The 21260-nt window shown below is 35.5% G+C and overlaps 1 protein-coding gene across 3 annotated transcripts in view; it reads left to right on the top strand.

Moving 5' to 3' along the window:
* The window catches only part of NCKAP1 (NCK associated protein 1), a 112405-nt gene that overhangs the window by 32727 nt on the left and 58418 nt on the right, over nucleotides 1-21260 (top strand). For all 3 annotated transcript variants that reach the window (XM_025404072.1, XM_025404074.1, XM_025404073.1), the window contains 7 exons: nucleotides 3525-3617; nucleotides 3819-3875; nucleotides 4583-4725; nucleotides 4809-4899; nucleotides 11471-11608; nucleotides 12412-12460; nucleotides 18744-18900. In XM_025404072.1, the coding sequence (XP_025259857.1) occupies nucleotides 3525-3617; nucleotides 3819-3875; nucleotides 4583-4725; nucleotides 4809-4899; nucleotides 11471-11608; nucleotides 12412-12460; nucleotides 18744-18900 (728 nt within the window). The remainder of the gene's footprint in view (nucleotides 1-3524; nucleotides 3618-3818; nucleotides 3876-4582; nucleotides 4726-4808; nucleotides 4900-11470; nucleotides 11609-12411; nucleotides 12461-18743; nucleotides 18901-21260) is intronic.

The raw sequence follows: 21260 nt of genomic DNA, 5'->3' as shown, positions 1-21260 counted from the left end.
CCATCCTCAAAATAAAGTATTAGTGTAGTGAATAGAATCAATTTTTTCTCACAATAGTACTTTTCTAATGTTCTGTTGTATTACTTCGAACAATGTGTTATCTATGTTCTGAGGCCATTTTCTGCTTTTTATTTTCTATAAAACAATGAGATATTGAATTAAGAAAACTTTGTTCCAGATACTAGTAATTTTTGGTAGTATCTAGTCTCCCTCACTTTAGGAACTAAAATGTAGCGTTTTTTGTAGTTGAAGCAAGAGAGTTGTAGACACTTTTGTTCTTCATTGTTGTAGTTGACCTCTTTCACCCAGGCTTTATGGAATTTATTTTCATTGAAATGGGGAACGTGATTGCATAGAGATATTGTGAGGATTGTGTGAGAGACCTGTAAAATGTTTGGAACAATCGATGCCTGACACATAATGTATGCTCAGTAAATATCAGCTCTTATTAGAAATACTATGGCTAATATTGAGGAATATTAAAGTTTTATTATACTTATTTTGAAGAAGTGATCTGCAAACTTCCTTTGTTATTCACTTAATATTTAATGTACAGCTTCTGGCTGCGAGGCATTGCTACATATTCTTATGTACATTATCTTGGTTAATTGTCCACATCAGCTTCCATTTTGATGAGGAGGGTATTAGGCTGGAGATGTTGTCACTTAGCCATGGTTGCATAAGGTATGCTTTCTAGCATCACCTCCCAAAACATATCATCTGACACTGATAGTCTTTGAAGTTTGTCATTATAATCCCTTATCTGATAGATGTTTGCATTGGATACTTCCTGTGTCCAGAACTGTATGATACGGACTAGGGAAATTAAAACTTGAGTTTGGTACACTGTCTAATTGTGCTGGAGATAGCTATTATAGAAGATAGAAAGTGATAGCTGCTGTTAGACATTATACATGTTTAGAGGAGGGAGATGTTAGCATTTCAGGGAAGGAGTTCAATCAGGTATGGTTTTCTGGAAATGGGATTAGCATTTAAACTCAGTGCTTTAGGAATAGTGGGGTTTGGACATGTTTAAATGGTGGGATTCTGACATTCCAGTAGAGGAAACAGTAAGAAAGCAGGAGATGTGTATAGAAGGTAGTGAATAGATTGTTTTGGCTACCATATGTAGTGTGTGAATACATGTAGGGGAAATGTAGATTGGAAAAGTAAGTTAGGGCCAGATTGTGGAGGGCCTTGAAAGCTTGACTGTTTTGAATTTAGGCATCTAGTAGTGTTTGATAAATGTTTGTAGCTAAGTAGAGTCTGGTCATATACAACTTTGGGGGAAATAAAGTTGAATGAGAAATTTAGCCTGTGAGATTTTATTAAAAAGGGAAACGATGGGCATGTAGAATGGTAGAAAGAACACTTTCAGAAGTAAAGAGATGAGATTTCCAATCTTGGCTCTGTCATTAAGTAGTTGTAACTTTAAGAAGGTTGTTTTAAGGTCTGTAGTTCTTAGGTTCTTAATATGGAAAATGAGATTTGTATTTAAGACCATTTAAGGCTCATAGTAAGATGGTAACCGTATTATTTATTGTTCAGACTAGGACACAGAAGTTGGAAGGGAAGGGGACACAATAAAATTACACTAGGGCAACTAAAATAAATTGGGATTATTAAGCCCAATGTAAACCAAATTATACCCTTCATATCTTATTATTATGAATGTACTTTCACCTATTGTATTTTGAAACTCAAGTTTAAAGTACTGAAAAGCAGGAAAAAGGACTAAGACATCAATTCTAAATGTTTAATGTTGTTGAATAAGGTAGTAAGTAATTCACTTGATGTTTTTGGAGTAGTAAGGATTAAAATGTGCATATATAAACATGAAATTGTTCTGAAACAGATTATGTTGTGCAAAATAGAGTCAGCTACTCTCACAGATGAAGCTAAAAATAGTCACTACAAGTATATGTCTTAATTTGTCTGGTATGTAATGAAATATTTCGTTTGTGAGTATTTTCTTTTGATTTTGAGATGGAGTCTCATCTCTGTCACGCAGGCTGGAGTACAGTGGCTCAGTCTAGGCTTACTGCAACCTCCTCCTCCCAGGTTCAAGCGATTCTGTCTCAGCCTCCTGAGTAGGTTGTATTACAGGCATGCGTCATCACGCCTAGCTAATTTTTGTATTTTTAGTAGAGACAGGGTTTCACCATGTTGGTCAGGCTGGTCTTGAACTGCTGACCTCAGGTGATCCACCCATCTTGGCCTTCCAAAGTGCTGGGATTACAGGCTTGAGTGTGAATATTTTCTAGATAGAATTACTTCTTTAAATGTCTTCAGGGAGTGCAATATTTAGGGTGGTTTACCCTTATAATAGTAGGGTCTAGCAGACTGCTGTGCTTACTGTTTTAAATTGGCTTTTTGTAGTTTAAAAAAAAAATTCCTCTGATGTTAGTTAGGCTCACTGCTGTAAAATTTCTGACATATCACAGTGGTTCAGTACAATTATGTGTGGAGGCATCTTCACCCTAATGTTCCTAAGTGTAATTCAGAACCATATGAAGGCCTCAGCCTTGTATGGGCTTTGATAGCAAATCTGATATTTTGAGCCACTTATATTTTCCAGTTTTCTCATGTTCTGAATAAACTTCTTACACATTTAATGTATGTTTACAACACCTGGGTATCTTGTTAAAAGGCAGATTCAGATTCAGTAGATCTGAGGTAAGCCTGAGATTCTGCTTTTCTAACATGCTCCTAAATGGTGTGGGAGTGGCTATTCAGCAAACTGCACTCAAGAGTATCAAGGTTCTAGATCATTTATTGGAATGCTGAGAATCTTATAGGGCATTAAAAATAGCTAGATTCTTTTAGAAATTATATCATTGATTGATGTAAGTTGATTTTAAAAGAAAAATTGGGACTTTTGTAAATTTAGTTATACAGTTGATTAAAATACTATTTGTCTTTCACATTTCCCTCTTTCATGTCTTAACTCTAGTTTTGCTTCTTTCTCATTTCTTTTTTGTTGTTGTGGTTTTTGCTTTTGTTTAATATATTATTGTGTTTTGTGGATCTGGTCAGGGAACCGTTACCGTATTTTATGTTTGTATCTACATTTTATTTTGCATGCGTAACGTGGCTTTACCTGGATGTTCTTTTTGGTAAGTTCCAAATTTATATAGCATATTGTTTTTTTGTAGTGTAAGTTGTAATGTTTTTCACCTTCTTTTCTCCCATTTCTAGTAATGTGATCATGCTCATGACTTGTTTTTAATTTTTTAAGAGTTCATTTGATACTTTTTTCCTAACACTTTCAGATTTTCCTCAATAGTAGTGCACTTTGGTACTAATATGCTTTGATTTGTTTTATAGCCTCACACTGTCAGTTGCTGATCACTATTAGCAGTTGCTGTCTCGAGTACTTTGGTTTTTTAAAAAGCCTTAATCATCTAGAAGTATTATTCTAAAAGCTTGTGCTTCCATATAGCAGTCATAAAAGAAGATAGTTTGTAGTAAAATTAAATATTTTTGTTCTCTATGAGCAATGCATTCTAATTTTGTTTTAACAGCAACAGCTTGCACAACTACAGAAAGAAAAATCAGAGATTCTGAAAAATCTGGCATTATATTACTTCACATTTGTAGATGTTATGGAATTTAAGGTATGTATTTTAATATATAATATTTAACATTTCAGAAGTAGATTTAAATGTTTATTAATTGTGTAAATTGCTGTGTCACTTGTAAATAATAAAATAGAAATCTTCCAGAACTGAAATTTAAAACATACCTTATTTGTTTGTGTTCTCTGAATTTAAACGGATTTATACAGATAAAAGATTACAATAAGTATTTCTTTTCAGGACCATGTTTGTGAATTGCTGAATACTATTGACGTTTGCCAAGTCTTCTTTGATATTGTAAGTATCATTTTCAGAAAAATGTCCAATTATTCTGTTTCCAGAAGAGCTCAGGGGACCAATTGCTTTTCTTTAGCTGGATTATGTAACTAGCATATAAAGTTTTAGCATTATTAATTGGCTTGTTTTATAGCTTTTTAAAAAAGTAAAGTGTATATTCTCTTTATTTGTTTTGATTATCACTGAGTTTAAGTCTTGTACATCTTGGGAAATACACATTAACTTTAGTATTTTATTTAATAGGCCCAATTTTCAAAAGTTAAGTGGATAATATTTTCTCTCTAAAAGGCATACTTGGACTCTTTCTTAGTATGATAATTTTTAGATACAAGAAGTCAAAGTGAAAATTGTCTCCATTTACTTAATGGTGAACTTTAAAAAGAATAATTTTTTTTCCTCTTTAGTGAGATTGGCACCAGTGTTCCTTATTATTCTGGCTTTTATCCTTTTGAACTGTTACCAGTTTGAATATAGTGATCACAAGCTCTTTTTCTTTCATCCATGAAATTGTGTCAAACACAAAACTGTTATCTGTAACTGCCAAGTTTTAGACATGCTTTTAGTGAAAGGAATTAGATAGCATTTTAGAATGGGGATAAAATAAATACAGAAAATTATTAGCTCTCAATAGCTTCTGTGAAGATTTTGTGTGTGTTTTAAATTTTAAGAAATAGGAAGTAGTTGAACTTGATTTTTTTTTCTCCTAGACTGTAAACTTTGATTTAACAAAGAACTACTTAGATTTAATTATAACCTATACAACACTAATGATACTGCTGTCTCGAATTGAAGAAAGGAAGGCAATCATTGGATTATACAACTATGCCCATGAAATGACTCATGGAGCAAGGTAGATTTGCATTATAAAAGTCTTTCTAAAATGCTCAATGTGATAGATTACAACTCATTGAAATTTGATATGTCTGTTTTAAGTGACAGAGAATACCCACGCCTTGGCCAGATGATTGTGGATTATGAAAACCCTTTAAAGAAGATGATGGAAGAATTTGTACCCCATAGCAAGGTAAGAGACAGTTGTTAGGCATATGAGAGAATAGGCATATAACATAGCGTGAGGATAGATAGTTGGATAAAGGGATAATCTTCTTTTTGAAAAATACTATAATGGGATATAAGTAATAGTTATGTGTGCTTTTATCTAATTATGGACAGGGAACTAATTAATGAGATTCAGAATAGTGTATAGAGACTCAAGAATATATTGATTGATTTCATTATAGTTTTTTAGATTTTAATACAGCACTAAACAATAGAATTTACCATGTGGTATTTGAGAGGGTCTGTTCTCACACTAATAGGTTTTAGTAGCAATTCTGCAAATTATAGTATAATATTTGTCAAGTTACTTAACCTCACAATACCTCAGTTTTCTTACCAGTAAAAATGGAATAATAATAGCACTTAATTTCATATGGTTCTTAGAAGAATTAAATGAATTGCTTCATTAAAAAGTACAGAGTATTTGATAAATTTTAACTTTATTATTATAGTCTCTTAATGAAAAAAATGACAGGGGTTTTATGAAAATAATTTGAAATGACTATCTTTTAAGAGATATTAAAAATAATGAAATAATTTTGGTTGTAAGTAGTCTTGTCATTATGGATTCTCTGCAGAAGGGCTGATTCACAGAATGGTAGTTTCTAAACACTTCAAGGAAATTTATAGGTATCTCATCCAATCTCATTATTTATAGCTAAGGATTAAGGGCTGGAGCAGTATCATGACAAGGTAAGTCATCTGGTAATAATGGTGGCAAAACCAGAACTGAAGCCCAGGATACTATAATCTTGGTCTACATTGTTCTCTTTGAATCATGAAAGTTAATACCTTGTGTAAGTCTGTGCTTTTTTCTTTATTTGAGACAGCGTCTCGCTCTGTCGCCCCAGCCAGAATGCAGTGGTGCAATCTCAGCTCACTGCAGCTTCAGCCTCCTGGGCTCAAGTGATTCTCCTGCCTCTGCCTCGGGAGTAGCTGGGATTACAGGCCTGCACTACCACGCCTGGCTAATTTTTTGTAATTTTAGTAGTGACAGGGTTTAACTATATTTCCCAGGCTGGTCTCGAATTCCTGAGCTCAGGCAGTCCACCCACCTCAGCCTCCCGAAGTGCTAGGATTATAGGCATGAGCTACTGCACCTGGCCACTGTGCTTTTTTCTTGACATACAGTTAACACCAATAATTTTCTTTGAATTTTTTTACTCCCATGAAAATTCTGAAGAATTTTTTCCAGATTTGCGTAGCTACATTATACACAAATTTATATAGGTTTTCTGTCTGGAAATTGGTTGAATTATTAGTTTGCAAGAAGCTAGTAGATGGCATCAGTTTTGAAATTTAAAAAAAACATTTTAGATGGAAGTATCAGAATTCCTCAAAATGCTGCACATATCATGGTCATCTCCTGTCTCTAATATCAGTAGTGGTTTTTCCCCACCCGGAACTGTCTTTTCTATTCCTCTCCTCTTTTCTCTCTGGATCCATTTAGGATTTTTCCCTAATCATGTATGGTCTTGTTTTTATTTAACTATTTTAGATTTGGTTCTTTTTCCACTTAGGTGTTGAAAATTTCCTTGACAGCCTGTTGAAAATTCCAAGCTAGGCTCTTGGCTATCTTTTTAAGTTCTATATAGTATCGTTAGCACATTAACATATTCAGTAGATAGTAGGTTATTGATAATTACATAGGATAATTCATTTGAATTAGACCAGTTATTTTCCAATCTTGATTTTTTTCTAATATTCCATGATACCTTAGAATTTTGATAAAACACTATTGTTTATTTGCCAGGGTTTGTTTTTCTGTTTCTTGTTTAGATTCATGGGGTACATGTGCAAGTTTGTTAAATGAGTATATTGTGTGATGCTGGGTTTGGACTTCTAATGATCCCGTTGCCAAAGTAGTGAAATGGTACCCAGTAGGTAGCTTTTCAGTTCTTGTCCCCCTCCTTCCCACTTTTGGAGTCCCCAGTGTCTATTGTTGCTTTGTGTCCATGTGTACCCAATGTTTAGCTTCCCCTTATAAGTGAGTACAGTAAGTATTTGGTTTTCTGTTTCTGCATTAAGTGTCTTACGATAATGGCCTCCAGTTCCATCCATGTTGCTGGAGAAAGACATGATTTTGTTCCTTTTTATGGCTGCATGGTGTTCCATGGTGCATATGTACCACACTCTTTTTATCCCATCCACTGTTGATGGGCACCTGGGTTGATTCCATGTCTTTGCTGTTGGGAATAGAGCTGCAGTGAACATACGAGTACAAGTGTGTTTTTGGTAGAACAGTTTGTTTTCCTTTGAGCATCTACCCAGTAATGAAAATTGCTGGGTTGCATGGTAATTCTATTTTTGGTTCTTTCAGAAGTCAACAAACTGCTTTCCATAGGGTTTGAGTTAATTTGCATTCCCACTAACAGTGTATAAGCATTTCCTTTTCTCCAGTAGCCTTGCCAACATCTGTTATTTTTTTGACTTTTTAATAATTGCCATTCTGACTGGTGTAAGATGGTACCCATTTTACCAGTGGTTTTGATTTGCATCTCTCTGATGATTAGTGATGCTGAGCATTTTTTCATATGGTTGTTGGCTGGTTATATGTGTTCTTTTGAGAGGTGTTTATTCACGTTCTTTGCCCACATATTAATGGGGTGGTTTGATTTTTTTCTTGTTGGTTTAAGTTCCTTATAGATTCTGGATATTAGTCCTGTGTTGGGTACATAGTTGCAATTATTTTCTCCCATTCTGTAAGTTGTCTCTTTACTTTGCCTTTGCTATTCAGGCTGGTTTTTGGTTCCATATATGTTTTAGAATAGATTTTTCTAATTCTGTGAAAAATGACGGTACTTTGATTGGAATAGTGTTGAATCTTTAAATTGCTTTGGGCATTATGGTAGTTTTAATGATATTGATTCCTCCAGCCTATGAGCATAGAATGCTTTTCCATTTCTTTGTGTTATCTGTGATTTCTTTCAGCACCGTTTTCTAGTTCTTCTCTTAGAGAGGTTTCACCTCCTTGGTTAGGTGTATTCCTAGTTATTTTATCTTTTTGTGGCTATTGTAAGTGGGATTGCTTGCTTGTTTGCTTGCTTGCCTGCCTGCCTGCCTGCCTGCCTTCCTTTCTTTTCTTTTCTTTCTTTCTCTCTTTTTCTTTCTCTTTCTTTTCTTTCTTTTTTTCCTTTCTTTCCTTCTTTCCTTCCTTTCTTTCCTTTCCTTTCTTCCTCTCCTCTCCCCTCCCCTCCCCTCCCTTCCCCTCCCCTCTCCTCTCTCTCTCCCTCCCTTCCTTCCTTTCTTCTTTCCTTCCTTCTTTGTTGATGGAGTCTCACTCTGTCACCCAGGCTGGAGTACAGTGGTGCCATCTTGGCTTACTGCAATCCCCACCTCCCGGGTTCAAGCAATTCTCCTACCTTTGCCTCCTCAGTAGCTGGGATTACAGATGCCTGCCACCACGCCCAGCTAATTTTTGTGTTTTTAGTAGAGATGGGGTTTCACTATGTTGGCCAGGCTTGTCTCAAACTCCAGACCTCAGGTGATCTGCCTGACTTGGCCTCTCAAAGTGCTGGGATTATAGGCATGAGCCACCGTGCCCGGCCAGGGTTTTGTTCTTGAGTCCTCAGCTTGAATGTTATTGGTGTGTAGAAATGCTGCTAATTTTTGTATGTTGATTTTTGTATCCTGAGACTTTGCTGAAGTCATTTAGTTTTCTAGGTATAGAATTATATTGTCAATGAACAGAGATAATTTGACTTCCTTTTTTTCTATTTGGATGCCTTTTATTTCTTTCTCTTGCTTGACTGCTCTGGTTAGGACTTTTCAGTACTGTGTTGAATAGAAGTGGTAGGAGTACAGACACCCTTGTCTTGTTCCAGTTCTTAGGGGAATGCTTCTAGCTTTTACCCATTCAGTATATTGGCTATGGGTTTGTCATAGATGGCACTGATTATTTTGAGGTATGTTCCTTCGATGCCTAGTTAGTTGAAAGTTTTGTCATGAAGGGATATTGGATTTTATCGAATGCTTTTTCTGCATGTATTGAGATGATCATATGGTGTTTTATAAAATTTTGTTTAGTTAATCACATTTATTGATTTATTTGTTGAACCAACCTTGCATCCCAGGAATAAAGCCCACTTGATCATGGTGAATTAACTTTTTGATGTCCTGCTGGATTTGATTTGCAAGTATTTTGTTGACAATTTTTGTGTCTATGTTCATCAGGAATATTGGTCTGTAGTTTTCTTTCTTTGTTGTTGTATTTTTACTAGATTTTAGTACCAGGATGATACTGCACTCATAGACTGATAAGGAGGAGCCCCTCCCCCTCAACTTTTTGAAATAATTTCAGTAGGATTGTATGTCTGGTAGAGTTTAGCTGTGAATCTGTGTGGCCCATGGCTTTTTCTGGTTGATGGGTATTTTATTATTGATTCAATTTAATTACTCATTATTGGTCTGTTCAGGATTTCTGTTTATTCCTGGTTTCATAAAGCAAATCTCAATAAATTAAAATCATGCCAAGCATCTTCTCAGACCATACTGGAGTAAAAATAGAGGTCAGTACCAAGAGGAATTCTCAAATCCACACAAATACCTGGAAACTAAACAATTTTATCCTGAATGACTTGGGTAAATAATGAAATTAAGTCAGAAATAAAAAATTCTTTGAAACAAATGAAAATAGTGACACAACATACTGAAACCTCTGGAATGTGGCAAAAGCAGTGTTAAGAGGAAAGTATATGGTACTAAAAAGATGATAAAAATAGCTCAAATTAATAACCTAACCTTGCACTTTTTTTTTTTTTTTAAATTCTTTTTTTTTGAGACGGAGTCTCGCTTTGTCACCCAGGCTGGAGTGCAGTGGCCGGATCTCGGCTCACAGCAAGCTCCGCCTCCCGGGTTCACGCCATTCTCCTGCCTCAGCCTCCCGAGTAGCTGGGACTACAGGCGCCCGCCACCTCGCCCGGCTAGTTTTTTGTATTTTTTAGTAGAGACGGGGTTTCACCGTGTTAGCCAGGATGGTCTTGATTTCCTGACCTCGTGATCCGCCCGTCTCGGCCTCCCAAAGTGCTGGGATTACAGGCTTGAGCCACCGCGCCCGGCCTCTAACTTTGCACTTTAAAGGTACTGGAAAAAGAAGAATGAACTAAACCTAAAGCCTGCAGTGAAAATAAATAACCAAAATAACAGCAAAGCTAAATGAAATTGAGACCCCAAAGACCATACAAAGGATCAACGAAAACAAAAAGTTAGTTCTTTGAAAGGATTGTCAACAAGGTTGACAGACTCCTAGCTAGATTAACAAGGAAAAAAGAGAAGATGCAAATAAGCAGAATCAAATGAGAAAGGCAATATCACAACCAATCCCACAGAAATACGAAAGATTATCAGAGACTACTAGGAACATCTCTGTACACACAAACTAGAAAATCTAGAGGAAGCGGTAAATTCCCATAACATACAACCTCCCAAATTTCCCAGGATTAAAAAAAATTAACATAATTTTTAAAACATTCTTAGTTGGCTACGTCAGAATCACTTTGTGTAGCTTAATAAAATGATAGATTCTGGGGTTCTGTTTCCAGAGGTTCAGGTTCACTAAATTTCAGTTGGAGCCCTGTATTCTGTTTTCAGAACAAACTTCTGGCACTCTGTGTGCAGTCAGATTAAAGAATCATTCTTAAGGCCAGGTGTGGTGGCTCACACCTGTAATCCCAACACTTTGGGAGGCCGAGGCGGGCGGATCACGAGGTCAGGTGATTGAGACCATCCTGGCTAACACGGTGAAACCCAGTCTCTATTAAAAATACAAAAATTAGCCGGGCGTGGTGGCGGGCGCCTGTAGTTCCAGCTACTCCGGAGGCTGAGGCATGAACCTGGGAGGCGGAGCTTGCAGTGAGCAGAGATCACGCCACTGCACTGCAGCTTGGGCGAAAGAGCGAGACTCCATCTCAAAAAAAAAAAAAAAAAGAATCACTCTTTACAGAATTTTTAGGAAGCAGGGATTAATAGCAAAAGACATTTATGAAAGCAAGAAAGAAACATTTGAGATGAAACATTAAATATCTTGATAATAAAGCTGTAATCAACAAACCAGTTGATAAAGAGAAGTAATTTATTAAGATGAGATACAGTGTATTATTTTTATAAGACATTCTTTAGAGAAATATAAAGCATGTTGAGTTTTATTAACACTTAGTCATATAACCCCAAAGTCTTTTTCTTTTAAAGCTATCAGAATGGAAACTTGTATTGACAGAAAGATGACAGTAGGCTGTCTGTTCCTTTTGGAATAAAGTTCCCAAGATTGCCACATATTTTAACCTTTAAGAAAATAACATGAGTTTCTGACCTAAGCTTTTGCTCAAAAATGCAGAATCTGTGTAGTTTTTATAACATTAGCAAAAAAAATTCTGGAGGAGAGGAGCTGCAACCCAACTCAGATATTATAAGGAGCATGGCTGTAATTAGGCTGTGTTGTTTTATAATGGTATAGTTAGAAACCCACAGCAATTATAGCTGGAATGTAAACAGAAAAGGAAAACAAAATTCTTCAGCTTTCTTTTTCGTATTTTAATTAGTCTCTTTCAGATGCACTAATTTCTCTTCAAATGGTATATCCTCGAAGGAATCTTTCAGCTGACCAGTGGAGAAATGCCCAGTTATTAAGCCTCATCAGTGCACCTAGTACAATGCTTAATCCAGCGCAATCCGACACTGTATGGTTCTATTTTTCTCTTTTGAATGAAAATAAAGTGACTTTTAAAAAATAATAGTTCAGCAATGCTGTTGCAGTTTGTTTCTAATTAGCATTAGCTTATTAGTTGAAGTTCATTATAAAATGTTCATTACTTAAGTCATATTGTTCAGGTTTTTTAGCTTTAGAGTCTTAATGAAAACTGGTGATAAATTAATATGGTAAATAGTATGAGTACTTTTTTCTTTAAAGTTAAAAAGTTTGTTTTGCTTTATCATGATAGAAAAATTTGAAGTATAAAGAAAAAACAAAAATCACCCCACATCTCACCAAGTAGACAAAATCATTGTTGTATTCCTTTGTATTCTTTTCCGTCTATTCTCTGTATTTATGAACATAGGTGTTCCACATATGGAGAATACACACGCATAGCTACTGATTTTGGTGAGACAGTGAGCATTCAGACACATAAATGTCTTTTATCTTGACTAAAATTTTATCTTTTGGAATATTGTAAACTTTGAAATAGACTTGAGAAATTGATAAGTTGTCATTTACCAGATTAAAGATAATTAGCAACAATATTTTTTAAAGAGAGGTTTAAGGGTGTGCAGATGTGAAAGGGGCACACCTCTCATTGTTATTTATTGATTGCAAGTTTCAGTATAGGTAATAAAATTTTATCCAGCTCTTCAAATTTGTTGTGGTAGTGTTTGGGCGAAGAGTTGGGTAGTAAGTTATCGGGAGAAGGGGAGGAGAGTGACTCAATATGGAATATTTTTTAGAATTTCTTTTAACTGCAAATGTATATGTTCTCTTTTTAAGATGCCTTGTGAATACCTCTCTTTGGATGCAATGGAAAAGTGGATTATCTGTAAGTAAAATGGGTTAGTGTTATGATTATTCCCCAGGTTTTACGTTTCAGAGAAAAATAGCAGGTGACATGATTACTGCCTCTGTGCTTAGCATTGTGCTAACCCATCTATGTCCACTACCTCTTTCAGTCCTCATATTAATCCTATCAGAGTAGATAGTCTGTTTGTGTGTGGTTTTTTTTGAGATGAAGTCTTGCTTTGTCACCCAGGCTGGAGTGCAGTAGCACAATTTCAGCTCGCTGCAACCTCCGCCTCCCGGGTTCAAGCAGTTGTTGTGTCTCAACCTCCTGAGTAGCTGGGACAACAGGCACACGCCACCACGCCCGGCTAATTTTTGTATTTTTAGTAGAGGCGGAGGGTTTCACCATATTGGTTAGGCTGGCCTCGAACTCCTGACCTCAGGTGATCTGCCCGCCTTGGCCTCCCACAGTGTTGGTATTATAGGTGTGAACCACTGCGCCTGGCCAGGTAATCTGTTTTAAAGTTGAGGAATCTAAAGCTTAGACCACACAGCTAATGAGTGACAAAGACAAGATTAAGAACCCAGCCTAACTCCAAGGCCCATGGGCTACGTTATATTGCCTTTCAACATAACCTTCAAAACTAAATTTTGGTTTTGCTTTTAATTATTATTTAAATGTCACATCTGTTCACTTAAAGTTTTTGGTTTTAATTTACTGCAGTTTATTTAATAAATTACTCATATGTTTGGCAGTTTTTTAGATGCATAGGAGATAAAAGTACTAGTTTCTGCTTCTGAGAAGCTTACAAACTATGAGAGAAATAGACACAAGTTTTTTTGTTTGCTTTTTTGTTTTCCGTCATTTTATTGTGAGCATCAAGAAAGTTGAAATAATTATAGAGTGAACACCCATAAATCTACCACCAAGTTTCTATGACTTCTAATAGCTTGTTGTATTTCCTTTTAAGCTGTTTGTTTGTTTATCAGCTTCAAAAGGTATTTTATTTAAACTTTTAGGTTCATGGGTACATGTGCAGGTTTGTTATATAGGTAAATTGCGTGTCATGGGGGTTTGGTGTACAGATTATTTTGTCACCCGGGTAATAAGCATATTGCCTGATAGGTAATTTTTTTTTTATCCCAACCTTCAAGTAGGCCCTGGTGTCTTACATTGTTCCTTTCTTTGTGCCCATGTATACTCAGTGTTTAGCTCCCACTTATAAGTAAGAACATGTAGTATTTGGTTTTCTATTCCTGCCTTAGTTTCCTAAGGATAATAACCTCCATCCATGTTACTGAAAAGGATACGATTTCATTGTTTTTTATGGCTGTGTACTATTCCATGGAGACACATAGGTTTAATACAGAATGAGAGTTTCTGTAGTATAGATAAATTCCTCCTACTCACCCCTAGGCTCACTGCCACAGGGGAATAATTTTGAAGTGTTTGTGTTTTTTCGTTTTTATTTTTGATTTATTAACCTTTAGAGAGTAGAGTTGGCCCTTTATATCCTGGAGTTTTGCATCCAGAGATTCAGTCAACAACCGATTAAAATACAGGAAAAAAATTCACAAAGGTCCAAAAAGCAAAACTTACTGCATAATGAGTACTACATTGAGTTCACGCAGATGAAGTGATATGTAGCTATTGTATTAGGTATTACAAGTAATGTGGAGGTGATTTAAAGTATGCGGGAGAAAGGGTGTAGGTTATATGTAAATACTACACCATTTTATATAAGGAACTTTAACATCCACAGATTTTGGTATCTGTCGATGGTCCTGTAACCAATCCCCTACACTAAGAAATGACTGTATTTGTTGACTTTTTATTACAGTGTTTCTCAAACTATGGTGAAGGACCGGTTTTCCTCCTTTAATGTTTTTTGGATTGATCCTTTAGTAAAATAAAGAAAATGAATTGCTAGAATTCCCCAGAAAAATGAAGTAATAAGGACATAAAATACAAGCCCATAGTTTTTATTACTAGATTCAGTCTAACAGATTATTAGGTTTTTACTCCAAAGTCACTGTGAAATTTTTATGAAAATTTCTAAATACCCTGTTTCAATACTTAGTGTCATTATGGACTGATGCTTTGAGTTGTTTTAGTATGAAAGAAGAAGAATTTAACAATAGTATCTGGCCTTAGCTATTTTTATTAATTGTGTTATTTTTTACATTGACCAAGTTTGTGATATTTATATTTTCTTCTATAAAGATAAATGAGATTTTCATGCTTTGTCTCATAGTTTATTTAGAAAAACAGCTTTCAGAGTTTTGATCTTGCTCAGTTGTGTGGTAATTGTTAGTTGTTTCATGCTTATGGATGTGCAGCTGAATAATTGAGTTAATTAGTAGAGTTAGATGTCATAAGTGACCTCTGGAGTTACATAGGATTGCTCCCCCTAATCTTTATTTTAAATGGGAATGCTGATAGCGTGAGTTTGTGTAATGAGCCGGTAAGTTGATCAGGAAGCAGGCTACCCTAATGGGGTATATATGGGCATAGAGAAGTCAGATTTGAGATAACCACAGTTGCCAAAATAAGGAATGAGTTTTGCTTCTTTCGTGTTTTTGAACCCTGAGTAGAGCTAATATAGAGGTTAGGAGTTGTCTCAAATTCTGCACTTCTCTTTTTGGAACTACTACCCAGACTAGGATTTTTCTTTTTTTTTTTTTTTTTTTGAGACGGAGTCTCGCTCTGTCGCCCAGGCTGGAGTGCAGTGGCCGGATCTCAGCTCACTGCAAGCTCCACCTCCTGGGTTCACGCCATTCTCCTGCCTCAGCCTCCTGAGTAGCTGGGACTACAGGCGCCCGCCACCTCGCCCGGCTAAGTTTTTGTATTTTTTTAGTAGAGACGGGGTTTCACCGTGTCAGCCAGGATGGTCTCGATCTCCTGACCTCGTGATCCGCCCGTCTCGGCCTCCCAAAGTGCTGGGATTACAGGCTTGAGCCACCGCGCCCGGCCGGATTTTTCTTCAATAGGTAGTCTACTCTCTTTGGAGCTTTGTTCTGGATTAGTTCAAAATGTGGTTCCTGGACCAGCAACATGAGCAACACCTGGGAACTTCTTAGATATGCAGAATCTTGGTCCCTACCCAAGACCTACTAGACAGAAACTCTGTGGATGGGTCTTAACAATCTGTTTAATGTACTGTCTCAGTGATTCTGGTGCAAGCTAAAGTTTAAGAATCACTGCTCTAGATTATAGCCTGATGCTAAGAGTTGTTCAGGACCCAGAGTATTGAGGACCCAGCACTTGGAGTACAGTTGTAAAATTAATTATCCTGATACGTGTTTTAGGGTTCATTTTTGGGTCTATTGATTAGACTTGGGAGACTCCTTAGGAAACATTTTTTTTTCTTTAACTCCAGAGTTTTGGATTACTAATTTCTGCCTTGTTTTTTATATTGATAGTCCAATTTTATCTGTTTTCTGCCTTCAAAGGTTTTCTTCAACTTCCTTGTCAAGACTTGGTCATCTGTTTTAAGAGCTACTTAGCTACTTTTAAATTTTTTAGTTTTATTTTTGTCCTTTCATCCTAACTTTGCTAAAGGAGATTGATATGTAGTTTAATTAATAAGTCATCCCCCTAATCTTGGGCAATCTATTTATTTTTTTGAGACTTCAGTCTTTTCTGTCGCCTAGACTGGAGTGCAGTGGCGTGATCTTGGCTCACTGCACCCTCCACCTCCCGAGTTCAAGCATTTCTCCTGCCTCACCCTCCCAAATAGCTGGTATTACAGGTGCCCACCACCATGCTCAGCTAATTTTTGTATCTTTAGTAGAGATGGGGTTTTCACCATGTTGGCCAGACTGGTCTCAAACTTCTGACCTCAAGTGGTCTGTCCATCTTGGCCTCCCATAGTGTTGGGATTACAGGTGTGAGCCACCACGTCCAGCCTGGGCAATCTATTTTAAACTCATTTGCCTTTTTTGTTCCAATTTAAACAAATAAATATACTTTAACTCATAACACGTATGTTAAAAACAAACACTTTTAACTTACAAGTGATAAAAATTTTCAGAGAAACCTTATATTAGTAGTAGCAAGTATTTTGTAAATGTTAATGTACAAAGAGGTGTAAGACACTAAGTGAAATCTGATTTCACTTGATATTAGGGTGGAAAGTCGAGTACGTTAAGAGGATAATGTTTTATAAAGAAAATTTCTCTTGAGGGCTCTTTAATCTTTCATACATGTATTCTGTTTCTTTGATTGTGTGCTGGATTGAATAATTGACTTGTTTTAGGGGCCCTGTTATATGAGAAATATTTTTGTATAGTTCCAAGTCAAAGAAGTTAAATATGTGTGTATGACTCTGCAATATATGCCTACTTACAGAGTTAGCTTGCTTCTATAGTGGCCCAAGAAGGAAGCCTGAGCTAAGAATCAAAAGATAAATGGCAAGTTTTATGTTAAAGTGTCAAGATAGCTGTACAGCTATAATAGGAGTTTAAACATGGGAGTGATTATTGAGAATCATAGGGAAATCTCAAACAAAATGGGATTGGTTTCTAACTGGCCCACTACAGAACCTTATATATAGTAGACACTGAGTAAATGTTCAGTGAATGAAAGATGAGGTCTTACGTCCTAGTATAGAAGACTAGAGAGGATATCAGTCAGCATGTATAAGAGTATATTTTTTGTAGGATTTCCAGATTAGATAACAAAAGGTAAAGATATTTAGAATTCATATAATTGAGAGCAACTTAATATATTGAAAGTATTGGACTTTAAGGATGAATAATTGGGGCTAAGTCCTAGCTTTATTACTTTAATAGTATTTTAGTAAAGTCAATGACCCTTCACTTCTTGAACTGTAAGAATCATATGGACCAGGTGCAGTCGCTCACACCTGTAATCCCAGTTCTTGGGGAGATTGAGGTAGAAGGATGGCCTGAGACCAGGAGATTGAGACTAGCCTGGTCAATGTGACAAGACCCCGTCTCTACCAAAAAGAGAAAAAAAAAGAAAGAATACCACCTGTCTTGTCTACTATACAGGATAATCATTTGAAATAATATATATGAGAAGGCTTAATGAACTATAAATTGCTATTAAAAATGTGAGATGCTATTAAAATGTGAGATGCTATGATTTATTCTCATGATTAGGAAATATTCTGATGATTTATTCTCTGTGTATGTATGTATAATAATATTTATATGTATAAATTTATACATATAAATTATATTATATATAAATTATATATAATATATGAACTATAGATTATATAAACTATAAATTATACACAGTATAAATTATATATTATAAATATATACAATATATAAATTATGTCTATAAATTATATACATATAAATTATATATAGTATGTAAATTGTATTCATATAAATTATATATTATATATAAATTATATTCATATAAACTATATAACAAATTATATACATATAAATTATATATTATATGTAAATCATATACATATAAATTATATATAATATGTAAATTATATACTTATAAATTATATATATATATTTTGAGACAGAGTCTTGCTCTGTCGCCCAGGCTGGAGTGCAATGGCGTGATCTCGGCCCACTGCAACTTATGCCTCCCAGGTTCAAGCGATTTTCCTGCCTCAGCCTCCTGAATAGCTGGTTGCACCACCACTCCTGGCTAATTTTTGTATTTGTAGTAGAGATGGGATTTCACCATGTTGGTCAGGCTGGTCTCGAACTCCTGACCTCATGATCCGCCTGCCTTGGCCTCCCAAAATGCTGGGATTACAGGCATGAGCCATTGCACTCGGCCATTTAAAAAAATTTTTTTTGAGACAGGGTCTGTCACCCAGGCTGGAGTGCAGTGGCGCAACCTCGGCTCACTGCAACCTCTGCCTCCTGAGCTCAAGCAATTCTCCCACGTCAGCCTCCTGCAGTGCTGGGATTAAAGGCATGAGCCACAGCACCGGGCCCTGAGATAAGCTTTATTTTTAAGTTACTATAACAATTGTAATGATTACTGCATTATATGTTAATTAGAAAGTTCTGATCTTTGGTTGAAAATATTTTATAAATGTTACTTTTATTAAAATGACTTGGTTCATAACCCAGAAGTGACATTTTTCTTGTTTTGTCAGTGCAGGTTCAAATAACTGGTTTTGTAGAATACAGAAAATTATAATTGGAAAAGAAACATGTTGTTACCATGGCTTATACATAGGTATTGTTACTGTTACTCAGAAGCCTCAATCTAGTGATTGTGGTTACGTTTCTGTATTTTCCAAAAGCTACACTGTTACCAAACTTTGGAATACTTTTACATTTACATTTATATTTGCTTTTCTTTTTATTTAAAGTTGGCTTTATTTTGTGCCATGGGATCCTAAATACTGATGCTACAGCACTGAACCTTTGGAAGCTAGCTCTTCAAAGTAGTTCTTGCCTCTCTCTCTTTCGGGATGAAGTTTTCCACATACACAAAGCTGCAGAAGACTTATTTGTAAACATACGAGGGTATGGCATTTTCATTTATTTTATCTTTTTTGGAGAAGGGTGGTGAGTGAGTTATCTTTACTGAAGTTTTGGGGATAAAGGAGTAGTCACACTGCAGGAAGATACAGCCTATACCATCTGACTTGGATCCCAGGAAGTTGTTTTTAACAGTCAACCTGATAGGTAATAATCATATTTTTTACAGGTAACTTCACATATTAAAAAAAACTGAGGTTACTTGACGTTTCAAAATATGTAATATAGGAGAAGGAAGATGTGTCTTCTTTTGCAAGTCATATATGATTTTCGATGCGAAAGTACCATATACATTTTAGAGGTTTAAAATTTTTGTAAGTGTTATTTTAGAATAGGGTGTACTTGTAAAAGTATATGAAGCAATAAAAAATAGTTAATTGGATTAATTATAACAATTACAGAAGTGATACCACTGCATGTAGGAAATCATGTTGTTTTTATTTAAATAATACAAAATATTCCACATGATTTATTTTCATTTATTTCCAGTTCAGCAAATAATTATCTGAAATGTGTTTCTTAGAAATTTTTAATAACTTTATTTCTCTCCACTTGAGATTCTGCAGCCAATATATAAAAGCTAAGTTGAACTCAGACTTGGTGGCAGTTATGAAATATTTAAAAATACCTAGGATCCGCTGTACTTATGTTGGGCTTCCTAGCTTCAGATAACAATGAAATTTGCCTACATTTATTTCACATCCAGTTGAATAATGACCTAATGAAATTAAAATGAAATAAAACTTCTAGATATTTCAATGTATGTGTATATGTCTGACACTAAATTTAAGCCAATATATCTCACATTTTAGTGTACGTAAGAATTACCCTGAAATGCAAATTGAAATCCAGGTTCCTGAGCATCACCTTTAACCTCCTGTGTCTGTATCTTGGAGAGGTTAAAGGAATCTGCCCTTTTCTTCCCAAGTACTTTATTGAGATAAAATATACAAACAGAAGAATACGTACATCTTAGTTGTATAACTGATTGACTTTGCATATGAATACTCCTGCGTCATCACCACTTAAATCAAGATGTAAGAACATTTCCATCATCTCTGGAAAATTCTTTTGTGCTTCTTTCTGGTCAGTACTGCCATGCCTAGTCCCCTACTCCCCCTACTCCTTTCTCTAGTGACTACTGCTCTGATTTCTGTCACCATACTGATATTCTTATGCCAGTGATCTGTCAGTCATATGATAAATAGTGCCTTATGTACTTTTCAGCTCTTAGTTTAGATGGTGGAATACCCTGAAATATTATATGCAAGATGGGCTTTGTCATTTTCTAGTTGATTTAGATTGAAAATCATGAAACTTATATTAATATCATATACTAGCATACTGACAAACTCGTTGTGGAATCATATTTTAAAAATGTAAACATTTAAAACCAATTAGCCTCTGTGTATTGAGTGAACTTATGTATGGTGCAAGTAAATTTAATGGCACTGTGAAACCAGTTGTCTTTGTTATGCTTTATTAATGATAAATTTATCATTTGAGAATCTCTGTATTTAAAGTTGTGAGAAGTTTCCATTTTTAATTTAATTGTGAATGATCATCCAGTTTAAAATATGAATTATCATAGTCAAACCATAAGTATAAAATCTTATTAATTATAGACGGTGATGGTTACAGAATTATTATATTTTGGAAATTTGCCCAAAGAATACATAAATCTTAGAGCACTTAAATATAGAAGTTGGAGTTCATTTTAGTGTAAGAGATTTTTATTTATTTACTTTTTTAAAATTTATTTTTGAGATGGAGTTTCGCTCTGTCACCCAGGCTGAGTGCAGTGGTGCAATCTTGGCTCACTGCAGCCTCCTCCTCGTGGGATCAAGCAGTTCTCCTGCCTTAGCCTCCTGAGTAATTAGGATTCCAGGTGCCCGCCACCACGCCCAACTAATTTTTGTATTTTTAGTAGAGACGGGGTTTCACCATATTGGCCAGGCTGGTCTTGAACTCCTGCCCGCAAGTGATCCACCCACCTTGGCCTCCCAAAGTGCTGGGATTACAGGTGTGAGCCACCGTACCTGGCCATGGTGTAAGAGATTTTTAGAGAGGTTGTCAGGAAGATATTTTTTCTTTAACATTTTAGGAATTTTGAGTTTTTATATCTGTTATTCATGAAATTGTTTATTACTAGCATTTGTTTTTATGGTAGCATCTTTAAGCTGATGTTAATTAAATGTTTTTTTATTTGAAAAGTAAGTTTTTTTTAAAAAAAATACATAGCTTAAAATATATAGTTCTCTTAAAATAATTTAAAGTCGACAAATGCTTTTGTGCCTCAGTTTTCTCCGTCACAAAACCTTTTTATCCAAACAGTCACTACTTTT

The sequence above is a fragment of the Theropithecus gelada genome, chromosome 12 (genome assembly GCF_003255815.1).
Source record: "Theropithecus gelada isolate Dixy chromosome 12, Tgel_1.0, whole genome shotgun sequence".
Classification (NCBI taxonomy): Eukaryota; Metazoa; Chordata; class Mammalia; order Primates; family Cercopithecidae; genus Theropithecus; species Theropithecus gelada.
Note: the sequence above shows the minus strand (reverse complement) of the source record. Positions and strands in the feature narration are given on the sequence as shown.